General features: G+C 40.5%; 1 protein-coding gene across 18 annotated transcripts in view; it reads right to left on the bottom strand.

Moving 5' to 3' along the window:
• Positions 1-23,212, bottom strand: part of PTPRT (protein tyrosine phosphatase receptor type T) — a 918,720-nt gene that overhangs the window by 305,440 nt on the left and 590,068 nt on the right. For all 18 annotated transcript variants that reach the window (XM_016155891.2, XM_016155890.2, XM_016155892.2 and 15 more), the window contains exons 8-9: positions 21,673-21,969; positions 5,961-6,070 (exon numbers count right to left, since the gene is read on the bottom strand). In XM_016155891.2, the coding sequence (XP_016011377.1) occupies positions 5,961-6,070; positions 21,673-21,969 (407 nt within the window). The remainder of the gene's footprint in view (positions 1-5,960; positions 6,071-21,672; positions 21,970-23,212) is intronic.

Here is a 23,212-nt window from a genome sequence, read left to right as displayed (position 1 = left end):
TAAATGTTAATCTCATCCAAAAACAACATCGGAAATATCCAGAATGATGCCTAACCTTCTATCTGGGCACCACGGCTCACCTAAGTTGATGTGTAAAATAATCATCACACGGCCCATGCCCTTATGGGCTAAAAGTCCAGAAGAGGACTGGATAATACTAAAGTATACAAAAAAAAAAAAACAAGTTCAGAGTGTGAAAATGGTATGGAAGGGCTGGATAAAGCGGAGCATAGAGGGGAAAAGCCTCTTGGAGCCAACCATGATAAGTATAAAGTGAAAAGTCTTATAGGCAGAAGGAATGATGTTCACAGAGTCACATGAGCTGCAAAGAACTGAGTGAGCTTGCGAAAATGCTAGAAGGCTAGAGGGGCTGACACAGAGAAAACAATGGGAAGAAAGGCAGAGAGGAAGTTAGAGAGGCAGGAGGGGACCAGGTCATTCGGAGCCCTAAAGTTAAGGTGAAGCCAAAGCAGGGACCGTGATTGGATCCACCTTTAAGATGTTCTGTCTGGCTGCAATGTGAGGACGAGGAATAGGGGAAGTGTCCACGGGGCACGGGCAGGGAGGTCCTCAAAGAGTCTGGGCATCTGACGAGTGCTCAGAACCCGGTGGTGGTGGAGACAGGGCCATGTGAACTAACGGAGAAGGAAATTAAACTTTCTAGAGTATTAGATGTGTGGCAGGCAGTGATGGGAAATAGACGATCCCCACATTTACGGCTTAAGCAATTCGAAAGAGTCAAGAGCTTTTATCATAGTCACCAGTCTGGCTCAACTTATACCCAATAGCTGCCTGCATTATGCAAATTGTGTATCCTAATTAATGTAGATCCAGTTTGAATTATGCAAATTCTTGCTTTGGGCTGTATGAGTCATTTCCTGCCTATGCTACCTCCTGCCCATCAGGACCTGCCACCCACCCTCCTCACTGCTCCTGTGGACCAGAGCCATGAGTGTGTCCAGGGTCAGTGAGCTCTTGAGTGGCCATAGTGGCCAAGTCAAAGGACTGGAGGAAGGTGTGCCCGAACATCCACCCTGAGCCAGCACCTCCTAGGGTCCTTTCGTACGAGCACACGCCCGCCGCTGGCCCCTCTCTTCATCAGTGTGCCTGCTCCAATCCCAGGCAGAACGCCTGTCTCAGAACACGTGCCCAGCCTTCTTGCAATGCACTTCTGCAATACATCACACACCATCTGTATGCTGGAAAAATATTGACACCCCTCCGACCCCACTGCACCTTTCAAAGGCACTCCCACACAGAATGCCGTTTGTTTTATTGAGGCGAAGTCTGTGTTTTATTTAATTCTCAACGCCAGGCGCCTTAGAATAGCTTGCAAGATAAATGTCAATCAACTCTAGCATAATCAAGACACCCATTCCTGCCTCATTAGGGTCCTCTCATTCCCTTTAAGCTTCTCAGATTTATATGCTGTAATTAGAAACTTGGTGATTTTGACTGCTAAACAGAAAAGCTTACAGGGAAGCTTTACATGTCTGAATTTTAAATATTTTCATACTTCGTTAACCTCATTGCTAGTGTAACATCTTCTGGCCCAATTCCCTCACACTGCGTGATTTTTATTTTTGGACAGAGACGAGAACAATTAATTGAATCGAGACACATATTGATTACTGTTTTTCATGAACTCTGAACAGCTTGCCTGTGCATGATTTTATTGAGGAGTTTTTAAACCACTGTTTGGCTGGATTGTTTCCCCAGTGACCTCATTTGGGCTGTAAGTGCCTGTCTGCAGTTTCAACGGTCTGTTTTTGGTGAGCTGTGTTGTTTACAAGAGCACAGTCAGAATGGGAGAGGCCACCCCAACCTTCTTCGCATACAGTCCCCGACTGGGGCACCCTGATATCTCGTTCAAACCCATGTAGGGCTCTGGAAGTGTCTCAGGGAATGGCCTGATTTCCACATTCCTGATGAAAATACTCAGCTTTTTGGACCCCGCACGAGCAGGGACATCACTCAGTTGATTCAATGGCCACATTATTTATCTGAGGGCTGCAGTGTTTTCATCAAGCGGAGCTGTCCAGATCCAGACAGAAACGTTAGAAATGTCTCTTAGAGCAGCGCTTCCCACACTTGCATCATCTGCAGGTCTCGGGAAAACACAGACTGAATCAGTGGGTCTGGGCTGGGACCTGAGATTCTGCGTACCTGATGTTGATCTGCCAGTGTGTGGACGCGACACCTTGGACATGACCCAACTCTGCACTCTGTCCATCTGTGATCACAGAAGTACATCCTGCATCTCCCTCTAAAGCACAGATCCCTGGGGATCTGAGACCCTGGTCTAATCTCTAACTCGTTAGCAGCAGGAAAAGAGGCAGATGTGACAAAATTCTCGCATCTCTACCTGGGCGTGAGGTCTTCCAATAAGAAACCAAGCCCTCTTTGCAACATCGCAGACGATGGCAATGTCCTCGCCTCCTGGCACATTTTCCAGGTGTCCTCGAGATGTCTGTGTGATAGCCATTTAGCTACACAACAGCCAGGTGATCTTTTGAGAATATAAATATGACTCACTCATTCCTCTACATAAAATCCTAGGTCTTTTTCTTCCTTTCAGGATAAAGCACAAACTCTAGAAGCCCTGCATAGCCTGACCCTGCCCGCTCATGGTCTCATCACTGTACTCTGTGCTTACAAAGCTTCAGTCACTCTGACCTCCTTCCTATTTGTCAAACATGCCAAAGTCATTCCTACCCCAGGGCCTTTGCACTCGCTGTTTTCCTTCACATGTCATCATTGCTTTGCCTTCAAAGACTCTGGCCACAGGCAAGGTTTCAAGAGCAGAGCAACTTAAAAATGAGCTATAAACCTTCGATTTTATAAGTTTGATATGAGTTTATTTTTCTCTTGATTCTTGCCCAGTGGAAGCCTGGAACAGTCTGATACTTTCATGTTACAAAGACAGCACCAAAGCCCAGAGAGAATGAGACATAATCAAAGCCACTCAAATTTTGGGGGGCAGACTGTCCAAGGATGGACCCAGAGGTTGTGACTTGGACCCATGAAAATGGGGAAGAAAATTTAATCTTAACATACTATGTAGAACTTGGACCTACGGGGTTTAACAATATTTACAATATTACACAGTGCTGACTCTCCATTCCTCTTTTTTGGCTTTTGACTTTACTGAGTCCAAGGTTGTACATAGGAAGCGATAGATAATCCCGAATTTCCTTTTCATTCACTTCATCCTGTTTTTCTTTGTCACTATATACACTTTTTGGGGCCAGAGAGGATAATTTGTAATTTATAGATTTCTCTCTAGAAATTACAACCAGAACCTAATTTGAAAAATCAAATTGGTTTCATCTAATTAAATTAGAAAATTGCCTCATAAACAAATAGTCTCATATTAATGTCTTTAAAAGCAAGGTCTCCTATCTATTGTCTAGAGCAGGATTTGGTTGAACCCAGCATGGAAGAGACTCCCTATCTCTCTGCTCAGGAGAACATGTTCTTTTTTTTATCAATTGTCAGAAATTTTTTAAAGAGTAGTGTGTTCTGGAGCAGTGCTTCTCAAACTTCAATGTGAATCACCCAGGTGCCTTGTTAAAATGGAAACTCTGATTCAGGAGGCCTGAGGGGGCCTGAGATGCTGTATTTCTAAACAGCTCCCAGGTATTGTGGATGCTGCTGGTCCATGGAGCACACTGAGTAAGAAGCAAGACATTTGTACTTGAATTTACAACCTATGACTCTGCCATCTGAGCTGTGTGACCTTGGTCTTTTCCCTTCACCTCTCTGAGTCTCAATTTTCTCATTTTTTTATGTAATGATAAGAGCTAACATTTATTAATAAGATTTTTAAATGCCAAATAAACACCATACAAAACATATGTTTATGTTTATACAGAAATATAAATGAGTTTCACGGGTTACGTGCAACTTGGGTCACGTGATGAACCTGAGGGTACTCAGCAAGTAAATGGCAGAGCTGGCATTCAGAATGAGGCGGTCTCACCCCAAAAGTCAACATTCTCATTCTCTGAGGCCTCACTAGCTTGTGATACACATGATCACAGCCATTATTTATGCTTGAAATACAGCTTCCTTTGCTCCCTTCACAGCATAATCCAAGAATTTTGGCATTTTTCCAGAAGATAACCTTAAATGTCACAAAAAGTTAGATAGCTACAGCTTTTGAGCTCCAGTTCTCTGTAATCATGGCCCAAGTAGCAGTGAAACAGCTACGTAAAGGCATCTCATGATACCTGTATCCAATGGAGTCCATCGTGGGGATGCCAACAACCCTAACAGTTGGTCTTTGAAAATCTACAAGGCACTGAGTTCACACAGCAGTGGGTAGCAAGGTACACTGTCCCAATCTGTGCCCACCTTGGTACCCAGAGCTCCAGAGTCCGTACCATTTAATGAGGCCTCAACTGCAGGGAGCTATTGCTCAAACAGGGTGTCTAACTCGGAGTTGTGTTTGCACCCTTGTTCTCTCTCCATCTATTTCTTTCTTCTTATCAGGGAATAGCAATCAAGGGTTGCCCAGCCCAGCCCAGTGCATAAATCCTCTTTGAGGAAGAAGTCTATTGCTCCCTAGGAAAAAAAAAGTCTGTGCAGAGAAGTGACTATATATGCAACATGGTCTAAACCAGCGGTTTCCAAGTGCAGGGAGCTCCAAGGACCCAGGTCTTTTTATTACAAAACTGTCCTCAATTCAAAACAAAATGAGAAAAAAATAAGATTTTTCCTGAGTTATTCATAAAGCAAAACTTATTCAATTTGAAGGACTTCCTTTTATTCTGAAATTATGTCCTTTCTATATTTTTGAAATTATGTCTTACGAAATGAAGTTAATAAAAGATGGTAAAGCACTCGTGTTGGTCCCCAACACCTTTCGAAACATTACTGGCCTGTAAATTTCAAAAAAAAAAAAAAAAAAATCTTGAACATTTGGTGTAGCAATTCATTTACATAACAACACTAAGCAACTCAAGTCTCTGAGTCCTGGGTCCTTTCTCTCTGCTTTACAAAGAGTGGGTTGCCATACACAATGGATCTCTATTTCGTGTGCACGCGCGTGTGTGTATGTACGTGTAATTGTGCCTTCTGCTTTACGAAGAATAGCAGGTAGCTTGAAATGAATGGGTTTTGTCCAGTTGAGTTTCCAGCCTCTCTTTTCCCTAAGGAACTTTCCTGAACTACCTCTGCATTGCTGTATTTTTCTATTGTACCCTGTATGAGAATCTCCTGCTGTTTGAGAACATAAGACTTGGGAGGAGAGTCAATCTTCTCCATAGCCTAATACTAAAATTTAGCTATATCCACCCTACTGAAGTTTTTGTGTTTGTTTTTGTTTCGGAATGGACTTAGATATAATTCGTTCTAATTCTGAACGTTTTCTGGAAGCTACATTGCGTTGGCTTATAGGGGCACTCCTGTCCAAATGGTTCTGCTCCATCTCTGATATGAGGCCCTGTCATTCCTGGGACACCATCACCTGGATGACAATAAAATATGCCTTGGCTGCAGAACAATGATAAAGCTCAAGAACTATGTACCCCGAGTGGGGAGAATGACAGTGGGATTTTTTGTGTGCCCAGTGACTGACATGGAAAGGCTGGACATCATGTGAGTAGTGTGTGGTTTTGCACATGAACTATAGTTACTATTTCCCAGGCCTGGGTCTTCTTGGCTCTTCCAGGACAACTTGACTCCTTGAGCCCTGACCTCTTTGCTGAAGAGATTGATAATCGCTACAATGCATAGTATATCTGATTTTCTTCATCATCGGTGGCTATCAAGACAACACAACTGTATGCCTTTGGGTTTTCTTCTGACTGTACTGTCAGAAATATTTAGTAGTTGTATCTCACCCGACTTCATGCCCTCAGTGGAGCTCTGCACATCGTAAGCATTCACCACCTTCAGGCTGAAGAAGTCAAGAGAATAAAACCACAACAGTGTGACAGTAAAAGGGGCCGCCTTACCTCGTAGAGCGTGATGACCCCGTTGGTCTCATTGGGAGGTTTCCACTGGATGTAGATCTTCTCCTCGAAGGGCCCCCCTTGGATGGACTCTAGAGGAACAGCTCCTGGAACTACAGAAGAGAGGAATTAGGAACTGGATTCAATCTTCCATCTTGTTTCCCCAGCCTCATCGACCTAGAACAGGAGTTGGCGAAATTTTCCTGTAAAGGATCAGATATAAATATTTTAGGCTTGTGGACCATACAGTCCTGTAGCAACTACTCAACTTTGAAAGTGTAGCACAAACACAGCTGTAGAAAATCCATAAATGAATGGGCATGGCTGCATTCCAATAACACTTTATTTCTAAAAACGGGCAATGGGCTGGGGCTGACCCATGGGCCATAGTTTGCTCACCGCTTCCCTGGAAGGCCAGTTGTTTTTACCTGACCAAGTCTGGTCTTGAACTAAGCATGAGAGGACATCAGCAGGTGGGATTCTGGAATTAGAGTCTGGCCTTAGGATTGGTACTTGAGGAAGGCAAAGTGAGCTTCAGTATCACTTTCTTAACCCTTCCAAAGTTTCTCCAGCTATAAGAAGTCCTTCCTTGGTTGGATCCAACAGGAACTGTGTGCCTTGAAACCTCAATCCAGTTTGAAGAAGCTCGCCTCACTCCAAGAAGGCAGATAGTTTGTCTCGCTGCTGAGTCTCCAATGTCTGGAACACAGTGGATGCTGAATAACCATTTGCTGGTTGGATAAGCAGGCGAATCAATGACCCATGCCAGCATTTTGCCCTAATGAGTGAATCCTTTCTGGGCTGCTTTTGTACCCACGTCAGTCTTCTTCCCAGCATCCTCCTGATGGATTCCACCACCATTATGACAGTCTGGAAGATGCTGAACCGCAAAATAAATAATTCCCCAAACTTCCAGTTACAACCCCCTAGAGAATCATGAATTCATGTAAATCATTACCGGATCTATTTATATTTTGGCATTATAAAAGGAGGTACTTTTACTAAGTGCTTATGCTTTGATCAGAATTTTACATACATTATTCCATTCGAGCCACCAAACAGTTCTGCCCTGTATGTATTATAGCTTTTGTGCTGATAAGGGAACGGAGGCTAAGAGAATTAAATAACTTTCTCAAGGTCATACCACTCTTAAGTTGTAAAGAGGGAAGAGAACACCTGTCTGTGAGCTTCAAAGCATATACTCTTAATCATCATACTATGCCTTTCTAGATAGAGCCTCGGCCATATGGTGCAATCAGTTCCCTATTGTTAAATTAAAGTATATTTAGTTTTTCTCATTATGGACATGATCCACAAAATTTGTTGAATATGAAGAAGATACAAAAAGATTAAACAAAAAGAAAAGAACAAAATCACTTATAATCCCTCTAATGAGATATTTTTATGCCCGTGCATATACATATTTTATTTTTAAAAATTAAACCCCTATTGTGTGTATTGTTATGTGACCCTTTATCACTAAACAAATCACAGTTTAAAAAAAAATCCTTGAATGTTCTTTGGGACTATGTATTTTAATGGTTGCTTAGAGCAGAATATGCCCCATTATAGTCACCAATCCTTTAATATTGGGCATTAAAGCAGCCTTAAATTTTTTATGATTATAAATAACACTGTAATGAGTATTCTTATAAAGAAGTATTTGCATGAAACTAGGCTGCAACACAAGCCATCCTGCAGTCCCTATGATAAATTTTTGCAAATCAACTTATTGGGCCAAAGGAGATGAACTATTTTATTTTTAAGGCTTTGACACATATTAACTGATTGCCTCCCAGAAAGTTTGTACCATTCTGGGATCCCCAACAGAAGAATATGCCTATTCCCAACACTTGCTACCACTAATAAAAAATAAATAAATGTATGTGTGTGTATTTTTTTTTTAGCATACTGGAGAGTACAGATTTGTTTTTCAGTTTAATTGACCATTTGCATTGATTCTTTTATGAACATGCTTTCTATACTCTGTGCTCATTTTTCTGTATGTCTCTTTCCTTTTGTTCACCATCATTTTATGAGCTTGTAATTATAATCTGTTTTTAAGAACATAAGCTTTTTTGCATAAGTTACAAATATTTTTGTCATTTTTTTTTCATTTACTTTTTAAAATCTTTTAGGCACGTCGAAGCTTTTAAGCAGTCAGATCTCTTATGGCTTTTCCTTATCCATTCATCCTTTCCACGAATATTTATTGACTATTTAATATGACCAAGGGACTGTGGTGGTCACTAGGGGTGCACCAGTAACAAAGAAAGATATAGTCAAATCCTTGATAAAGCTTGTAGTCTGGAAAGGGAGACAGACGTTAAATAAATCATTACACTCATAATTAATTTTTTTAAAGTTGTTATCAGGACTTTGAGGTAAAGGCACAAGGTGTTGGGAGAATTATAACATGCAGAGAACATCTAGTCTGGCAAGTCAGGATAATACGTGGAAAATGAGAATCGATGGATAAGTAGAAGTCACTAGGGCAAAGGCAGGGAGGGCGGATGTGGTGAGTAGCTTTGTGAGGGCAACAGGAGAAGGAGAAAAACCATCCTAGGGAGAAAAAAATAGTAGCTTCAACGAGGGTGATGTGATGACGAAGAGAAGGGACTGGGTAAGAGATTTGGGGGTGCTAAACTAATGAGAGTTAGTGGCGATGGATAAAAATGAAGGGAGGGGAGGGATGTCAAGGATGAACCCCGCTCTTCCGTTTTTTACAACTGGAGTGGATCAGAGTGTTGTTCATAGAGAAGCAGCTTAGAGGAGGGTTAGTTTTCGTGAAGAAGCTGGAGAGCTCAGTTTATTCGCATTTCATTCCAGTTTGTATAGAACACCCGGGTGGCAATGTTGTGCAGCAGTTGGATATATGAGGCTGGGGTTGATGCTTAGAAAATAACACCATAGGCAGGAAATAGATCTTGTAGCAAGAGTGTAGCGGGGAACAACATGAAGGAGAAAAAGTAGGTCTAGGGCTAAGCCAAGAACTCCGATATTTACAACTAAGATGAAAACAAACTGGGAAACTAGCAGGCCGTGTTCAGAGAGGCAACGGGAAAACTGGGATGGTGAGTTGTTGTCATAGCAGCCACAGGAGGATCAAGAAGGGATGGGTTAAGAGGGACAGATGTGGCGAAGTGGTCCCATAGAATGTGGCTTTATGTTTTCCCATTGAATTCGGAGTCATCAAGGTTGCTTCGAACCCAACCAAGAGTAATTTGAGGAGAACGTTGGCATCACAAGCCATCCTGCCGTGAGTAAAGAAGAAAGTGGAAGGTGAACAATTGGGCTGAGAATGGGAGGAGGATGCAAGACGCAGACGGGATGAGATATGGAGCCAAAGTGGTGCCCACCTCCCAAAGACAGAGAAGGTTATGGCATGATCAAAGGCAATGAGGAAAAATCCAAAATGGGAGTAAGAGGTAAAAGAGGGGAAAGAGAGGAAATAACTGACATTTGTAGGGTCCTGAAAAGGCAGGAGCAGGAGTGGGTGGAAAGAAAGTACCTTTCCTTCCATGAGATAAGAGAAGAGGAAGAAAACGTGCAGATGCTTTAGAGGGGGGAGTTGAGGTGTCCTAATGGCCCTATTTTCTTGAGAAGAGAGAAGGAAACAATCTATTAAAAGTGTAGTGGAGAAGTTTCATCAAGAATTTGGAGAAGCTTTAAGAGGTAGAAAGTGAGCTGAATGGAAAGATGCAGAAACTACTCATTAAGAATCTACCTGATGAAGGTTGTGGCTGTGACTATCAGGCTACAGCACAAGGCCACCTGGTCTCCCCCTTTCTTTCCAGTTTAAGGCACATTCTCTTACTTACCCCAGATTAGATGAATAGTCATCTGTATTTTCTTCTATTTATTTTATTATTTATTCTCATCGTTTCTTTTAAAAATCTAATATTTGAATTTATCTGGAATCTGTTTACCTTAAACAAATAGCCAATATTTCTCCAGAAAAATGGGTTTATTCAGGAAACACAGATTTATAATTTGGCACGTACAGTCTAATGGCGAACCACATGGAAGCCCTGAGAAACAGGAAAGGAAACTCTTTATAGAGGAGAACAGAAAGTTGGGAGAGGTATTATAAACAAGGAGTTCTTTCTGTTTGGAGCCATGATCAACGTAGGGCCTGGGAGTTCCCGCTACAGGCTCTCCAAGTCCAATTTAAATGAGGTTTCTGTCCTCACAGTCCTATTTCTATTTATTTTTTTGAGGGTCTCTGCATATTCTTGTTACTGATTCTTTTATTGGTTATATGTGTTATAAAAATCTCTTGGTTTGTACCTTCTCTTTTTCCTTTATATTATCTTTGGATCAAGATCAATTTATCAGAGTTTTTCTTTTTTTATATGGGAGAAAGGAGGAGAAAGATAGACTTAATAACTCGATTGTGGTAATCATTTCACAATGTATATGTATATTAAATCATCATGCTGTACATAGTAAATATATATAATTTTACTTATCAGTTATACATAAATAAAGCTGGAAAAAAAAGAGACAGACTTAGTAGCAGATGCTGTTGTTGCCTGAGCCACCTACTAATACTTACTATGAAGCACTGGCTACTCTACCTAAAGGCTGTGCAAGCAAACTTGGTCTCCACACAGGGCAAGCAAGACATGCCAGAGAATTAATGCCCCCCAAACATCCCTCAAGCAATGGCAAACGGGAATTTGGTGGATAAATATCTCAGTGTCCTCACAACTCGGCTGGATTAACTCTGAGACATGTTCTGCTAATACTTCTTGAACTAGCTTAATGCTGCTTATTATTATTTATTTTTATTGTTTCCAATGCAACATGGGCTAATACTATCATAAAATACATATACTCACACACACAAAAAAACTAATAGGAAAGTAAAATTAAATAGTAAAAGTGAAAATAAAAACAGAAAAGGCAAGCTCCTCCTTTTAAAATTGTAACCTCTATTTCTGTAATTATCTTGTCATGGACCAGAAAGAGTTCATGAGTCAATGTTGGTCCTTGAATCATAGTTGGAGTGGCACTGTTCTAAAACCCAGTTATTCACATGGTAACTTTCTTGATAATACACCTTGTATTGGTTGACTTCCTTTCTGTGACTCACTTCCTTTCTTCCTCATCAGTGTGCCCTAGACCAACTCTTAAATAAACTGCTTGCATATTTCAGGGTGAGACAAACTCAAACAAAAATAATATATTCAAACAAAAGTCTTATATGAAATTACTTTCTCTACACTGAGGTTATAAGAATATTTTCTTCAATTTTCTTCGAATAGTTTTAAAGTAATGCATTTTATAAAATGTCTTCAACCCATTTGCAACAGTGTTTTCATGTGTAGTGTAAGGTAAGGATCCAATTTCAATTCTTCCTCCCTATCCTAGAACCACTTAAAGAAAAGAACGTTCCTGACTCAGGTAATTCGTCATGCTGCCTTTGCCAGTCCGTCACATTTCCACATATGTATGGATCTATTTTTAGGTTCTCTCTATTTTGTCCTTGCCTTGATACTGTACTTTTTTACATAAGAAAGTTCTGTCAATTTTTATCTGGTAGAGGAAGGCCTGCAACTCTGTACTTCTTTGTACTTGTCTAAGCTATTCTTGCTTTCTCTATTTGCATACACATTTTAGGATGAGCTTGTAAATTTCCAAAAAAAAAGTGTCTGATTTTAAAGACATTAATTATCTCTTTATAATATTGGGTTTTATAATATTGGGTTTTCCCATCCATAAACATGGTATATCTCTTATTTAGGTCTTTAACATCTTTCAGCGCTTTACAGATTTATATATACTATACATATTTAAATATTATGTTAGGTTTATTCCTAAACACCATATATTTTTAGTGCTATTTTAAATAGTGGCTTAGAAAACTACCACATACTTTTTAGTTAAATTGAAATACAATTGACTTTTTAATACTGCCTTCTTTGTCAAACATGTTATATTCCCTTGTTAATACTAATAATTTGTGTGCTAATTTCTTTGGGTTATCTATGTAAAGAATCATAGCATCTGCAGTTAATAATAGTTTTGGTTTTTTTCCCCAATCTTTTAACTCTTTATTTAATTTTCTTGTCTTCAACAAGAGTCACTAATACAATATTTAGTGAACAGAATGATAGGCATCTGTGCTTTCCAATGTTAAATAAAATTATTTTATTTCATTCTTCAGTATGATGTTCATAAGTTTTTTATATTTACCCTGTATCAGGGTAACTATATTTTTTACTCCTTATGTATAAGAATACACATTTTGAAAGCATATGGAGCTTTAACTGATGCTTTTCGGTATTTATCGTAGTAACAATAGGCTTTCGGCTCTCTCTTTGTTAGTGGAAATTACGTTAATAGATTTATTAATGTTGAAGCAATATTGATTTCCTAAAATAAACCAATTTTTTCCCTAGTCATGTGCAGTGCTGGATTGTTTGTTAATATTATGTTTGGGCCATTTGCATCTAATTGGCCTTTTTCTCATAATAAGCTTGTCTGGTTCAGATATCAAGGTTACGCCGGAGTCCTAAAATGAGGAGGGGGTTATTCTTTCTATTTCTGCTTCTGAAAGTTTACATGTATGATTGGGGTTCCATTGCTCCGAGTGCTTGTCTGCTTGCACTTAGAAAGCCATGTGGGCCTAGTGTTTTCTTTGTTGAAAGAGTTTAAACTCCTGATTCTATGTCTCTGTTTGTTACAGAATTATACACATTTCTTTCCTTTAGTCAAGTTTTTTCATTTATATTTTGTTTGGAATTCTTCCATATCCCATAAATGTCAAATTTATTAGTATGAAAGGATATTTAGTATCTTCATTTTATCTTTTTTATTGTGAAATCTCACCATACAAGTATATAAAACAAATATGCATGTCACTAATGTATTAATCGTCAACTCTGTATCCTTGAAAGGTAACTACTTTCTTAACTTCATAATAATTAGGTCCTTGCTTTTCATTATAGTTTTTATTCTGTAAACATACATCCCTAAGCACTATAGGGTTTGTTATTAAATAAAAATAATAAAGATAATAAATAGTGCTGAACTCTATTCCAAAGATCAGTCTGGGAAAATGAATCCTTTATGTTAACTTACATTCCATGAAAATGTTTTCTCTCAGCCTTTATTCATCTGTTCTGTTGAGAATGTGGATTAGTGTTTTGTTTTGTTTTTAAATCTTGTTTCTTGCTATAATTCTTATGGGACATTTGTTGTGCATTATCAGATTAGTCTCCTTTAATAAGAGTGAAAGTATGTTTTCATCTCTCCAGGAACTTTTCTTTATGCAGCCTTATAAAATGTGGTACGGGACGGTCCAGTTTCGCGGGTCAGGATATTCTGCGAGTGATTACATGAGTCCCTGTTTTACATATTTCTAACCCATTACTTGGCCAGATGAGGAGGAGTCTGCTTGCCTGGGAATGCTGGGAGGAATGAGAGCTAGCCTCCTCTGCTCTGTGGACTGGCATATAAACATGCCCACAACGCTGAGATCTCCCCATGTCCCTCTCCCTCCCACCAGCTCCATGCCCGCCCCCCCCCACCCGATCCCTAACCCCCTGCCATCTTGCCACCAGCCCTTGTCAGTCAGAGGCTGAAGATATTAATGCAGTTGGGTTTGGAAGGCTTTCATTTTGTGCTCTGGGGATGAGCTAGGGGCCTCTTTCAATGAACTCATAGCTTTGTCTTTTTTTTCCCCCGTTTAAGTCTCCCTACGGGTGATGATGTGATTGGCCTCATGGTTTAACGAGATCTTTCCGGATGCCGTGTTGAAGAGAGCAGAGGCCAGGCCCGAAGCTGAAAGACCATTTAGGAGACTGTGGCAATAATCCAGGTTGGAGGATCAAAGAGCTAATAGAAGAGGTTGTAAAAAATGGTCAAGGTCTTACTGTCCATTGAATCATGAGTTAAGAGAAGTGCCAGTGGATGGGATGTGGGAGTGAGCAGGGCTGCTGCTTCGCACAGAGCAAGGGAGGGCCGACCATCGCGAACGCAGGGTGAAGAGCGTTGTCTGGAATTGCGTGATTGGGCCCGTGGATGTGATAAAAGTGAGGAATCAAGGTTTTTGACACAAGCCACTAATAAAATGGAAGTTGCTCGTAATTGAAATGGAGAAGACTGGGGGAAGAATGAGTTTGGCGGTGGTTGAAAGATGACCAGGAGGTCAGCTCTAGACATCTTTAATTCCAGAGGCCATTAGCGACCCAGGTGGTTAGGTTGGACAGGCAAGTGGATAAAGGACTTTGGAGGTCAGGGGAGAGGCCTAGCCCAGAGATAACCATTGGGGAAATCATTGGCGTATGGATGGATTTTAAAGCCAAGAGATTGGATGAAATAATTAGGGGGAATGAGTGTGGATCAATGGTTAGCAAACTATGCCTGCAGCCAAATGCAACCAGCTTCTTCTTTGGTAAATAAAATGCTGTTAAAACACTGCCACACTCATTCATTTCAGAGTGAGATTTTTGAAATCAAGATTACAGAGGTATTACAGGTTATTTTAAAATGGTCCCTTGTCCATGATTCATAGAAATTCTGCATAGATTCTTGATTTGGATTTTCCTAGTTATATACCCTTGATTAAAAAGCTGTTTGCCATGTTTAATAATGGCTGCAGACCACTTAATACAGAGAGTGAGTTAAGTACTTTACATATAGACTTTCATGCACTATACCTTAAAGAGTCTGGCGGTATTATCCCCATTTTACAGATGGGGGCACTAAAGTTTACAGAATGTAACCTAACTGAGCTTGCATAAAAATGTAGTGAATGAAACTAAGATGTAGCTTAGATCCTTCGGTCTCTAAAGTTATATTCCGAATCACCCCTTTCTTCCTGGGAGACATGTGGATTCAGAAAGGGTGGAAAGCAGTCACAACACCCATTAGTGGCAAAGCCAGGTCATCTCGGCCCAGGCCAAGGCCAAGGCCAAGGCCCCACTCTATAGGTCAAGATGTCCTTTTAAAAGAAGCAGACTTACTTCCTTTTAATTCAATTGGGTCTTTACCCCACCTCCCTCTCTCTCATTGTAAAAAGACTTCTAAGAGAAAGATTCCTTTATTGTCTTCTAATTTTGTGTTGCTTTACCCTCTTTTCTCTCTCTCTCTCTTTATAATTCTTTAATGAATCCACATATTCCCTTTCCACAATTTCATTTCTTCTTCTATCTAACAGCATGGAACTTTCCATCCTTTTGACAGAGTTCTACAACAAAGGTTAATTACTTTATAATTTCATTCTCTTAAAAAAAAAAAAAAGCACGCTAAAATTGCTAATTTTAACTGTGCTTCTTGTCAGTAGGTTCATGTAAATTCACTGCAATTAAACCAGATGTTTTCTTGTGCCTAAAAGTCAGGTGGTAATTTAAGAGAAATTTTCATTTCAACATAAAGGAACATAGAGTATAATCAAGGGAAGTTTTCTCCTCTCCTATCTTATTCTCTCCTTTCTTCTAACTTCCCCTTCATTTTCATATCTGAAAAGTGGGGTAATGATGGTGAACTTTGAGGGCAGTTGTGGGAAGTAACAAGTCAGCTTATGTAAAAGCATGGAGCCTGCATAATCAACAAGAGTTTCCTTTCCTGCTTATCTTGTTTAGGTCTTTTTTCTTTTTCTTTTTTCTTTTTTTTTTGTCTCTCCATTACAGGTGCCATATTTGTTGGTTAGTTGGTTTATTATAAACATATCCAGAACTAACTTTAAAAAAATAAAAATAATTTGAAAATGGTTTAGAGACCACCATTACGTAAGACTGTAAATGAGTCTCCTGGAGACAAGATATATTTAGATAATTTCAATCTATTTGTATTTTTTGGTTTTGTTGGAAGAAAGGTATTTTTTTCTGCATAAATTTTTACATCTTAGTCAAATATGTCTTTTCAATGGAACAATACAGTGGTGTGTTAATAAATGTTTCACAAACAGCTTTCCAGGAAAAACAAAACACCAATGTTTGCCGATGTATATGGTGTAAATATCCCCACTGTGGGCAGTTTCAAGCAAAAATGTGGTGCCATGGAACTCAGAGGTGGGAAGAAAGGCCAATGAGCAGCTCTAACAAGCCAGTAGGAATAGAGATAAAACATATTATACATAGCCTCCTCTTATTAAACTGTGTGTATAAACAGGGCCCTGAGCTGTCGTGAAAGAGGCATGGGCTTCAATGTTAGATATTCATTCATTCAACAAACAGTTAACGAGCACCTACTAGATGCCAAGCAGACAATTATATATATACGCGAACACAGACAAACACACACACACATTATTTCAGATGATGGCAAGTGCTATAGAAAAAATAAAGCAAAGAGAGTGTTAGAGAGGTTTTGGCCAGGTATAAAATTATATATTAGATGATCAGGAGGGAAAAAAATCACAAATAAGATTTTAAGATCTATTTATTGGCTCTGCCATTTTTCACTCGGTAACTTGAACAGGTGCCTTAACCTCTCTGCGACATGGAACTCTCTTCCATACACCTGTATCAATAGCACCTGCATCATAGTATCTGGTAATTATACAAATGAAGAATATCAACACAATGCCTAGCTCATAGGGAGCATTTAGAAACCATAACTGCATTTTCCTTACCCTTTAAAATATCTCAAGGTCAAATTGTAAACATCAAAAAATGTATCGAGCTCTCATTAAGTGATGCCTTCAGGACTTAGTAAGGTGTGTTCTGCGTTTTACCCTCCCACTAAATGACTGTGGGCTGCATTACTTATGGCCTTGCTGTCACTGGCTTTCATACTTTTCTTCAGACTTTTCTCTTTTCCTGATTTTACGTGCTGCGTCGTGTTACTATATCCCTAGCAACGTGCAGCCTCCTGCTAACGTCCCGCGACCTGAGAAACCAGATGACGGGCTTGTTAGAAATGCATAGAGAATACAAGCTCATTTCTGAGATACGTTAATCTTCCCTACAATTAAAGTATATTCACTATACGAAATGAAATAATGTATGTGTTATATGTAATTAATAGTATATGTTAATCATATGAATATGTTATATACTGTTACTAATCATAAGCAATTTGGCTTTTATATAATTGTCATAAATTATATGGGACCCTAAATTTCTTTATTGCAAAATAAGAAAAATAATAGTATTTCCTTGTTTACATTTGGAGTTAAGATTAAATGAATCTATATTGCTGGTAAAAATGTAGAATGATAAACATATATGGAAGAGTATGCCAACATCTAACAAAACTACATATGCATTTACCCTTTGACCCCAGCAATTCCACTTTTAGGAATTTCCCCTGAACCTACATTTCCACAGATATCAAACAACATGTGCACAAGGCTATTTGCTACAGTATCAATTGTCATAGCAAATAATGGGAACGACCTAAGCGTCCACAGTACACTGTGTGAATAAACCATGGCATATCCACATAATGAAGTCACACACAGCTCTAAAAAGGAACGACACAAGCCTCTATCAACCATCTATCAACCAACGAACCCACGTGGAGTGGTTTCCAAGATATATTAAGTGAACCAAAATGGAAGCTGTAGAATGTATCTTTTATGTTACCTTTTATATAAAAAGTAAGAGAAAGAAAAATAGATTTTACTGTTTAGCAAAGTGAACTACAGAAAAGATATGCCCAAAATGAATTAAATTGGTTACCTTTCAGGTGTGGATAGGAAGAGTGAGAAAGAGAGAGAGATGGTGGCAATGCTTCTCTGAGTCAGTTTTGACTTTTGAATCATGCACCTGTTTTGATGTTCAAATAATGACACTAAAGACAAAAGGATGGGTGGGAAGCAAACCTTAAAATTGAAACAAATGAACCTAACTAAGTATCCAATTGATAATATAACCCCGCAGGGAAAAGACTGAACTCAAACGCAGTATTTTGACTGCCTAAGGAGAGAAAAACTGAAAAGAAAATCTGAACCTACTTAGTACCTTTTTTATTGGTTAGAGGGATTGGTATTGTAATTCTGAAACTATTTTTATATGGGATGGGGGCACATGCGGAAGATTCCTGAGGTGTTGCATTTGAATCAGTATGAGCTCATAATTTAAAACGGACAAATTATATTCTCCAGTTCTACCTACTTGAAGAGTCTAGGGACAATAACACACCCACCAAGCATATTTAAGTTGTTTATCTTTGTGCCAAACTACCACTCCTACTGAAAGCAACCAGAAATCCTCAGGTAAGTGGCTGACTTCAGGTGTGGGGCAGAGACGTTACATGGACAGTCTTAAATATTTTATTGTGCTAGAAGCAAGGAAGACTAATGAGAACATGGCCAAAGGGCCTAGGAGTCAACTTGAAGCAACTCCCACTAGCCTATATGAGACTATTCGAGCACTGAAAAGAATCATAAATAATGCTGGATTTTAAAACATTGAGTAAAAAAAAAATGATCTATGCATCAAAAGGGACATTAAAAATGGGGACGGGGATGAGGAGAGAAAAGCTCTGCTATAAAGAAGAATATTAATTGATATATGTAGTCGAAACGATAGATTTAAAATTCGCCCTTTTGTAAATGCCAATGTAATAATGGTTCCAAGTGAAGATTATCAAGGAGTGCTAAAACCACTGGGTGAAAAGTTCTAGGGGACCAGGATACTCACAGAACCTCAAATATCACTGCACAGATTAGCTGAATTACAACAGGAAAAGGGTACTGCATTTACAGTGGAGAGGGTAGTGCCCATCTTGCTGAGTGACCAAATGCAGCATACCACTAGAGGGGCTCCCCTGCATTAGGCACCTCTCGACATGGTACGGTGAGATATATATCATTAACCCACGTAGCATTTTTGCCAAAACCGCCTCATATTATGGTCTGTCCTACAAAATCAGGTTTTAGCGATTACTGGCAATGTGAATGTGGATTGCCTATTTGATTAATTTTAAATTAATGCTGTGTCTCTTAGATATTCCATAGTGTTGTGGATATGCAGGAGAATGTTCTTATCCTTAGGTCACCTGCACTATAGAGTTTAGAGGTCAGCTGTCATGATTTCTGCAATTTCCTTTTAAAGAGTTAAAATACATATTACATGTAATTTTAGATATGGTATTTCCATATCATATCTATCATACATATACCTGAATAAGAAAATGGAGCAAAGCATTAACGAATGTTGATTCTAGGTGAAGGGTTTGCAGGTGTTTTTTGTATTATTGCTTCAATTTTTCTATAGCTTTGAAATCTTGGGGACAAGTCATTTTATACAATGTGCCTATTGGTGTCTGGCGCAGTGTAGGCGCTCAGTAAACGGCAGCCCAAATGAGCCCATTGTCAACCTCAGCTTTGTCTTTCAAGGCCTCATATATCCCATTTCACCATGTAGGCTACAGTCTGTTGGAAGGTGGAGAAGTAACCACGAAATGAGTGAGCTGCGGTTTTGAACGAGACATTTGTGAAAGGGGGAAAAGTAAAGAAGCTGTTCGGTCTCCTATCAACAGCTGTTTTTCAGATGAAGCAACTGGGGCTCAGTGGCCCTGAGCTTCTCTCACCAGCAGCGGATTAGTCTGCAGACCCTCAAAGGCACCACCAGGGTGCTGAGATTACAAATTCTACAAATTCTCCTGAAGACAATTTTGTAGCTCAGATGAAAGCAGCATGAGTCCCGTCAGCTCAGTCTGAAAGATTGCTTTTGGCTCTCTGAGGGGCTTCAGTTAATGGACTAGAGACCTGCTCCAGCCTGAGGTTGGCCTCGAGGTGAGTGAGTTCCCAGCCAAGAGAAATGGTGCCCCCTCTCCTTAGGAGAAATGGACCCTAATCCTGGCACACAGAGGGTCCCTGTGCTCTTCTGAGACCTTCCTTCAGCCCAGCGGTTGCTGAGGTGGGGGCCTCAGGATAGCTACAAGACTGAGGACTAGTGTCTTATAGCCGTTGGTGTTTTTAATTTGATGATGTCCAAACATCTCGGTAGAGTAGGAATTGATGTTTTATTAATGGTGCTTAATTAAAATTTAATTTTAAAGCACTGTCGCTCTTACGTTGTTTTGATTAAAGGCTTTGTGATTTTTTTTTTCCTGGCAACAAGAAGGAGAAAGGGGGAGGTTGAGGCATGGCTTGAAGCCGGACTTGGCATTTGCCATTGCACATGCAGGTAATGCTCAGAAAACAGCCTGGGGTGGGCAGAGCATCCTGGGAAAAAAAATTCCTGAGTTGTTTCTGGGCCCAAATGCTCTCATTCAGCTCCTGAGTCCTGAATTTTCATGCTGGGTTCCAACAGGGGCTCCTCCCTGGCGAACAACCCATGACCACTTGCCACTCGACTACACTTCTTGTCCTGACTCTGCTTCTCAGATCAGGCAGTGACCACACTGCCATTCCTTGCGAGTCTCTCATATTTTCTACAGCCAGTTAGAGCAAATGTCTAGAACTCTGGAGAGGCTTCCTAGGGCAGGTCTGGGTTGCTTGTGCTAGAGGAATCTTTGCCAATAAACATTTTTTTTTTTTCGTGTGACTTAGTGCAAATGTGGCATGTACATTTATTGAAAACCTACATTCTGCTGAGCATCAATCCAGTTTCTTTATATATGACCCCTTTCAATGAGCACACCAACCTATAAGGCAGGTACTATTTTTATCTTCATTTTATAACTGAGGAAAATAAGGCACCAAGAGGTTAAGCATCTTGTCCCAGGTATATTTGGCTCAAACAGTGCATTATTCTACCTGCTGGAGGAAGGGGCTGTACATTTTTGAAACAATGAGCCAGATCTAGGAAGAGGTCTGAAATTTTTATCAGAAGCCAAACCCAGGGCTGCAGAATGAAGCCAAGATGTGTTGATGCCCAAACCCTGTGTTGGAGATTGACGGGAATGGATTCACAGAGACCAGAGCACTCAGATCACCTGGAGAAGCTGATACAGGTGGAGAGCTGTGCCCACACAGGATTGAGGTTCATTGCCAGGCAAGAAGGTGGGGGCCAAGGTGACAGAGACTGGGTCCCTATTGATGCTGGTACAGTACAGTCTGCAGGGGTTGCAAAGTAAGTCGCTGCAAAGGATGAATTTAAAGGGTGTTGGGAAGGATTTCTCATGAAGATGGGTTGTGTAAAACTTCTAGTTCTAGGATGGTGCTTGAGGGAAATGAGAATCGGGGGACAAGGTGAGAAGAGGCTGGCACTTCTTCCTTTATTTCTTTATGAGACTTTGCATCTGAGAATGTGGGTCTGGATCCCACCAGAGGCCATCAATCAGGGGTCCTGAGACTTGCACATATGAAACAAGAGTACTAGGCAGGATTGCTACGTTAGAAGTTCTGTCTTGAGGATTTAAGGCAAATCTAAGTCAAGTGGGGGTATCCAAGTGAGTATCAGGCTGGGTGTAGTCAGTGTGTGCGCTAAGCTTTTCATATATATATTTTTTATTTTAATTCTTTAAGAATCCAGAGTTGTCTAACTCTCAAACTCAACATGTATAAACAATATAATATGTAGCTTCTGTTTCGAGGGCATCTATGTGTTTAAAGGTTGGGCACTGAAGGTGGTATAAAGGGAGAGGAGGGACGGGGGTGTAGAAAGGTCAAACTTGAGTGCATGTCTGTGGAAGAGCTGCTGTGTCTATGGGAACAGCGCCCCCTGGAGTTGCATGATGCATAGCCCGTACTGAAGATCTTAGAAAAGAGGCAGATGCACACAGAAGCAGGAAGGATAAAAGACCTCATACCTGACAGGTATGGCTCTAACATCCCCCACTCCCAAGCATGCACGTTTCCCTCACTCACCGTCCTCCTCTGTCTGCACCACCAGCTCCTCGCTCTCCATCCGGCCCTCGGGGTTGGACAGCAGGAGCCGCAGCCGGATGGTCATGAAGGGGCGCAGACCCCGTAGGGTGTAGTGGGAGGAGGTCTGAATGACCTCTTCCGCCTCATACTGTTGCTGGTTGAACACGTACTGGTACTGCACCGTGAGGTTGTAGCTGTGGCAGCGGGTCACGGCGTAGCCAAAGGGCTCCCACTGCAGGGTCAGCTGCCGGGCCCGGATGTCCACAATCTCCACGTTCTGCGGGCCGTGCACTGGGTCTGCAGAGCACACATGCAAGATACAAGAAGAGGCTGTCAGGGCGGTAGGGAACAGCTCTTCCAACGTACCACCGCTTCCTGCTTTTAGCCAAAAAGAGTATAATTTAACATATTTCTGTAAATCAAACTTTTTTCCTTACTTAAATACATGCATCCAATAGAAAACTATATAAAGGGAAAACCTGAATCATTGGCCATAAATAAATGTTAGCCATACAAATGAATGCGAAATCGTTAAAGTCTTAAAGGTTCACCAGGGTACCAGCGAAACCGTGTCGGGTACCGACGACAGCGCACACACCACTTCCGGGATGTACTAATTTAGGAGGTTGCTGGAGACCTGCGTCCTTACGCTTAATCAGGCCACATCCTCTCCTTTCGGAGATCAGACCCCTCTCTTCAGGTAATTGCAGTGAGGCGCACAGGCTGGCAACGGAGCAGCGTCCTTGCCACACAGCACCTAGCAGATCCAGGTGGGCACGTGACCCTGCCTTCATTCACAACACAACTCATCATTTCCTAGCCCCCTATGACAGACCGCCTGTATCCCCTCTTCCTCTCCTCTCCACTCTTTTGCAAACGGGCTCCTCCAGGGACGTCGTTCTAAAAGCAGATCCGATCATGCATTCTCAGCATAGCGCTGTTTCCAGCTTCATCTCTCCCCACAGATCTTGGCTCCCAGAACCCCATCTATAACATGGGCTATGTGTTATTTTATTATGAATATTCTGTTTATAATTTACATAAATTAAAGAGATGTTTTTGTACAAAACAGATTACAACCAATGAATGTTTTCTTTCTTAATCCCCACAGGTAAAGCTCATTCTGTAAGGTTTATGCATTTGTTATGATAGACACATAACTTCTTTTGTGATCGGCATCCCCATAAGTTCTTGTGTCAGATTCTCTTAGCTGGGAGTTGTTAAGCATTAGCTAGAGATTAAATCAGTATATTTTCTCCTAGTCTACCTACAGGATTTTACCAAGTTATGTAATCTCTTTGGGTCCATTTTTATTCCATTGGTGAAATGGTGATAAAAATAGCAGCTAACTTCATTGGGAGGGAAAAGGGGGCGGGGGGAGGGAGTAAGTGAGATGTTGTCTGCAAAGCAGTTAGAATTGCACCTGGAACTTAATAAGTACGCCATACATGGTAGTTTTTCTTTTGCAGTAATAGGACTAGTAATAAAAATAATAATAAGGCTTCATATGCCACATCAATTTAGAACGTCTTATAAGTGG

This window comes from Rousettus aegyptiacus, unplaced genomic scaffold, assembly GCF_014176215.1.
Source record: "Rousettus aegyptiacus isolate mRouAeg1 unplaced genomic scaffold, mRouAeg1.p scaffold_m13_p_12, whole genome shotgun sequence".
Classification (NCBI taxonomy): Eukaryota; Metazoa; Chordata; class Mammalia; order Chiroptera; family Pteropodidae; genus Rousettus; species Rousettus aegyptiacus.
The sequence above is the reverse complement of the archived record's forward strand: the minus strand, read 5'-3'. Positions and strand labels throughout refer to the sequence as shown.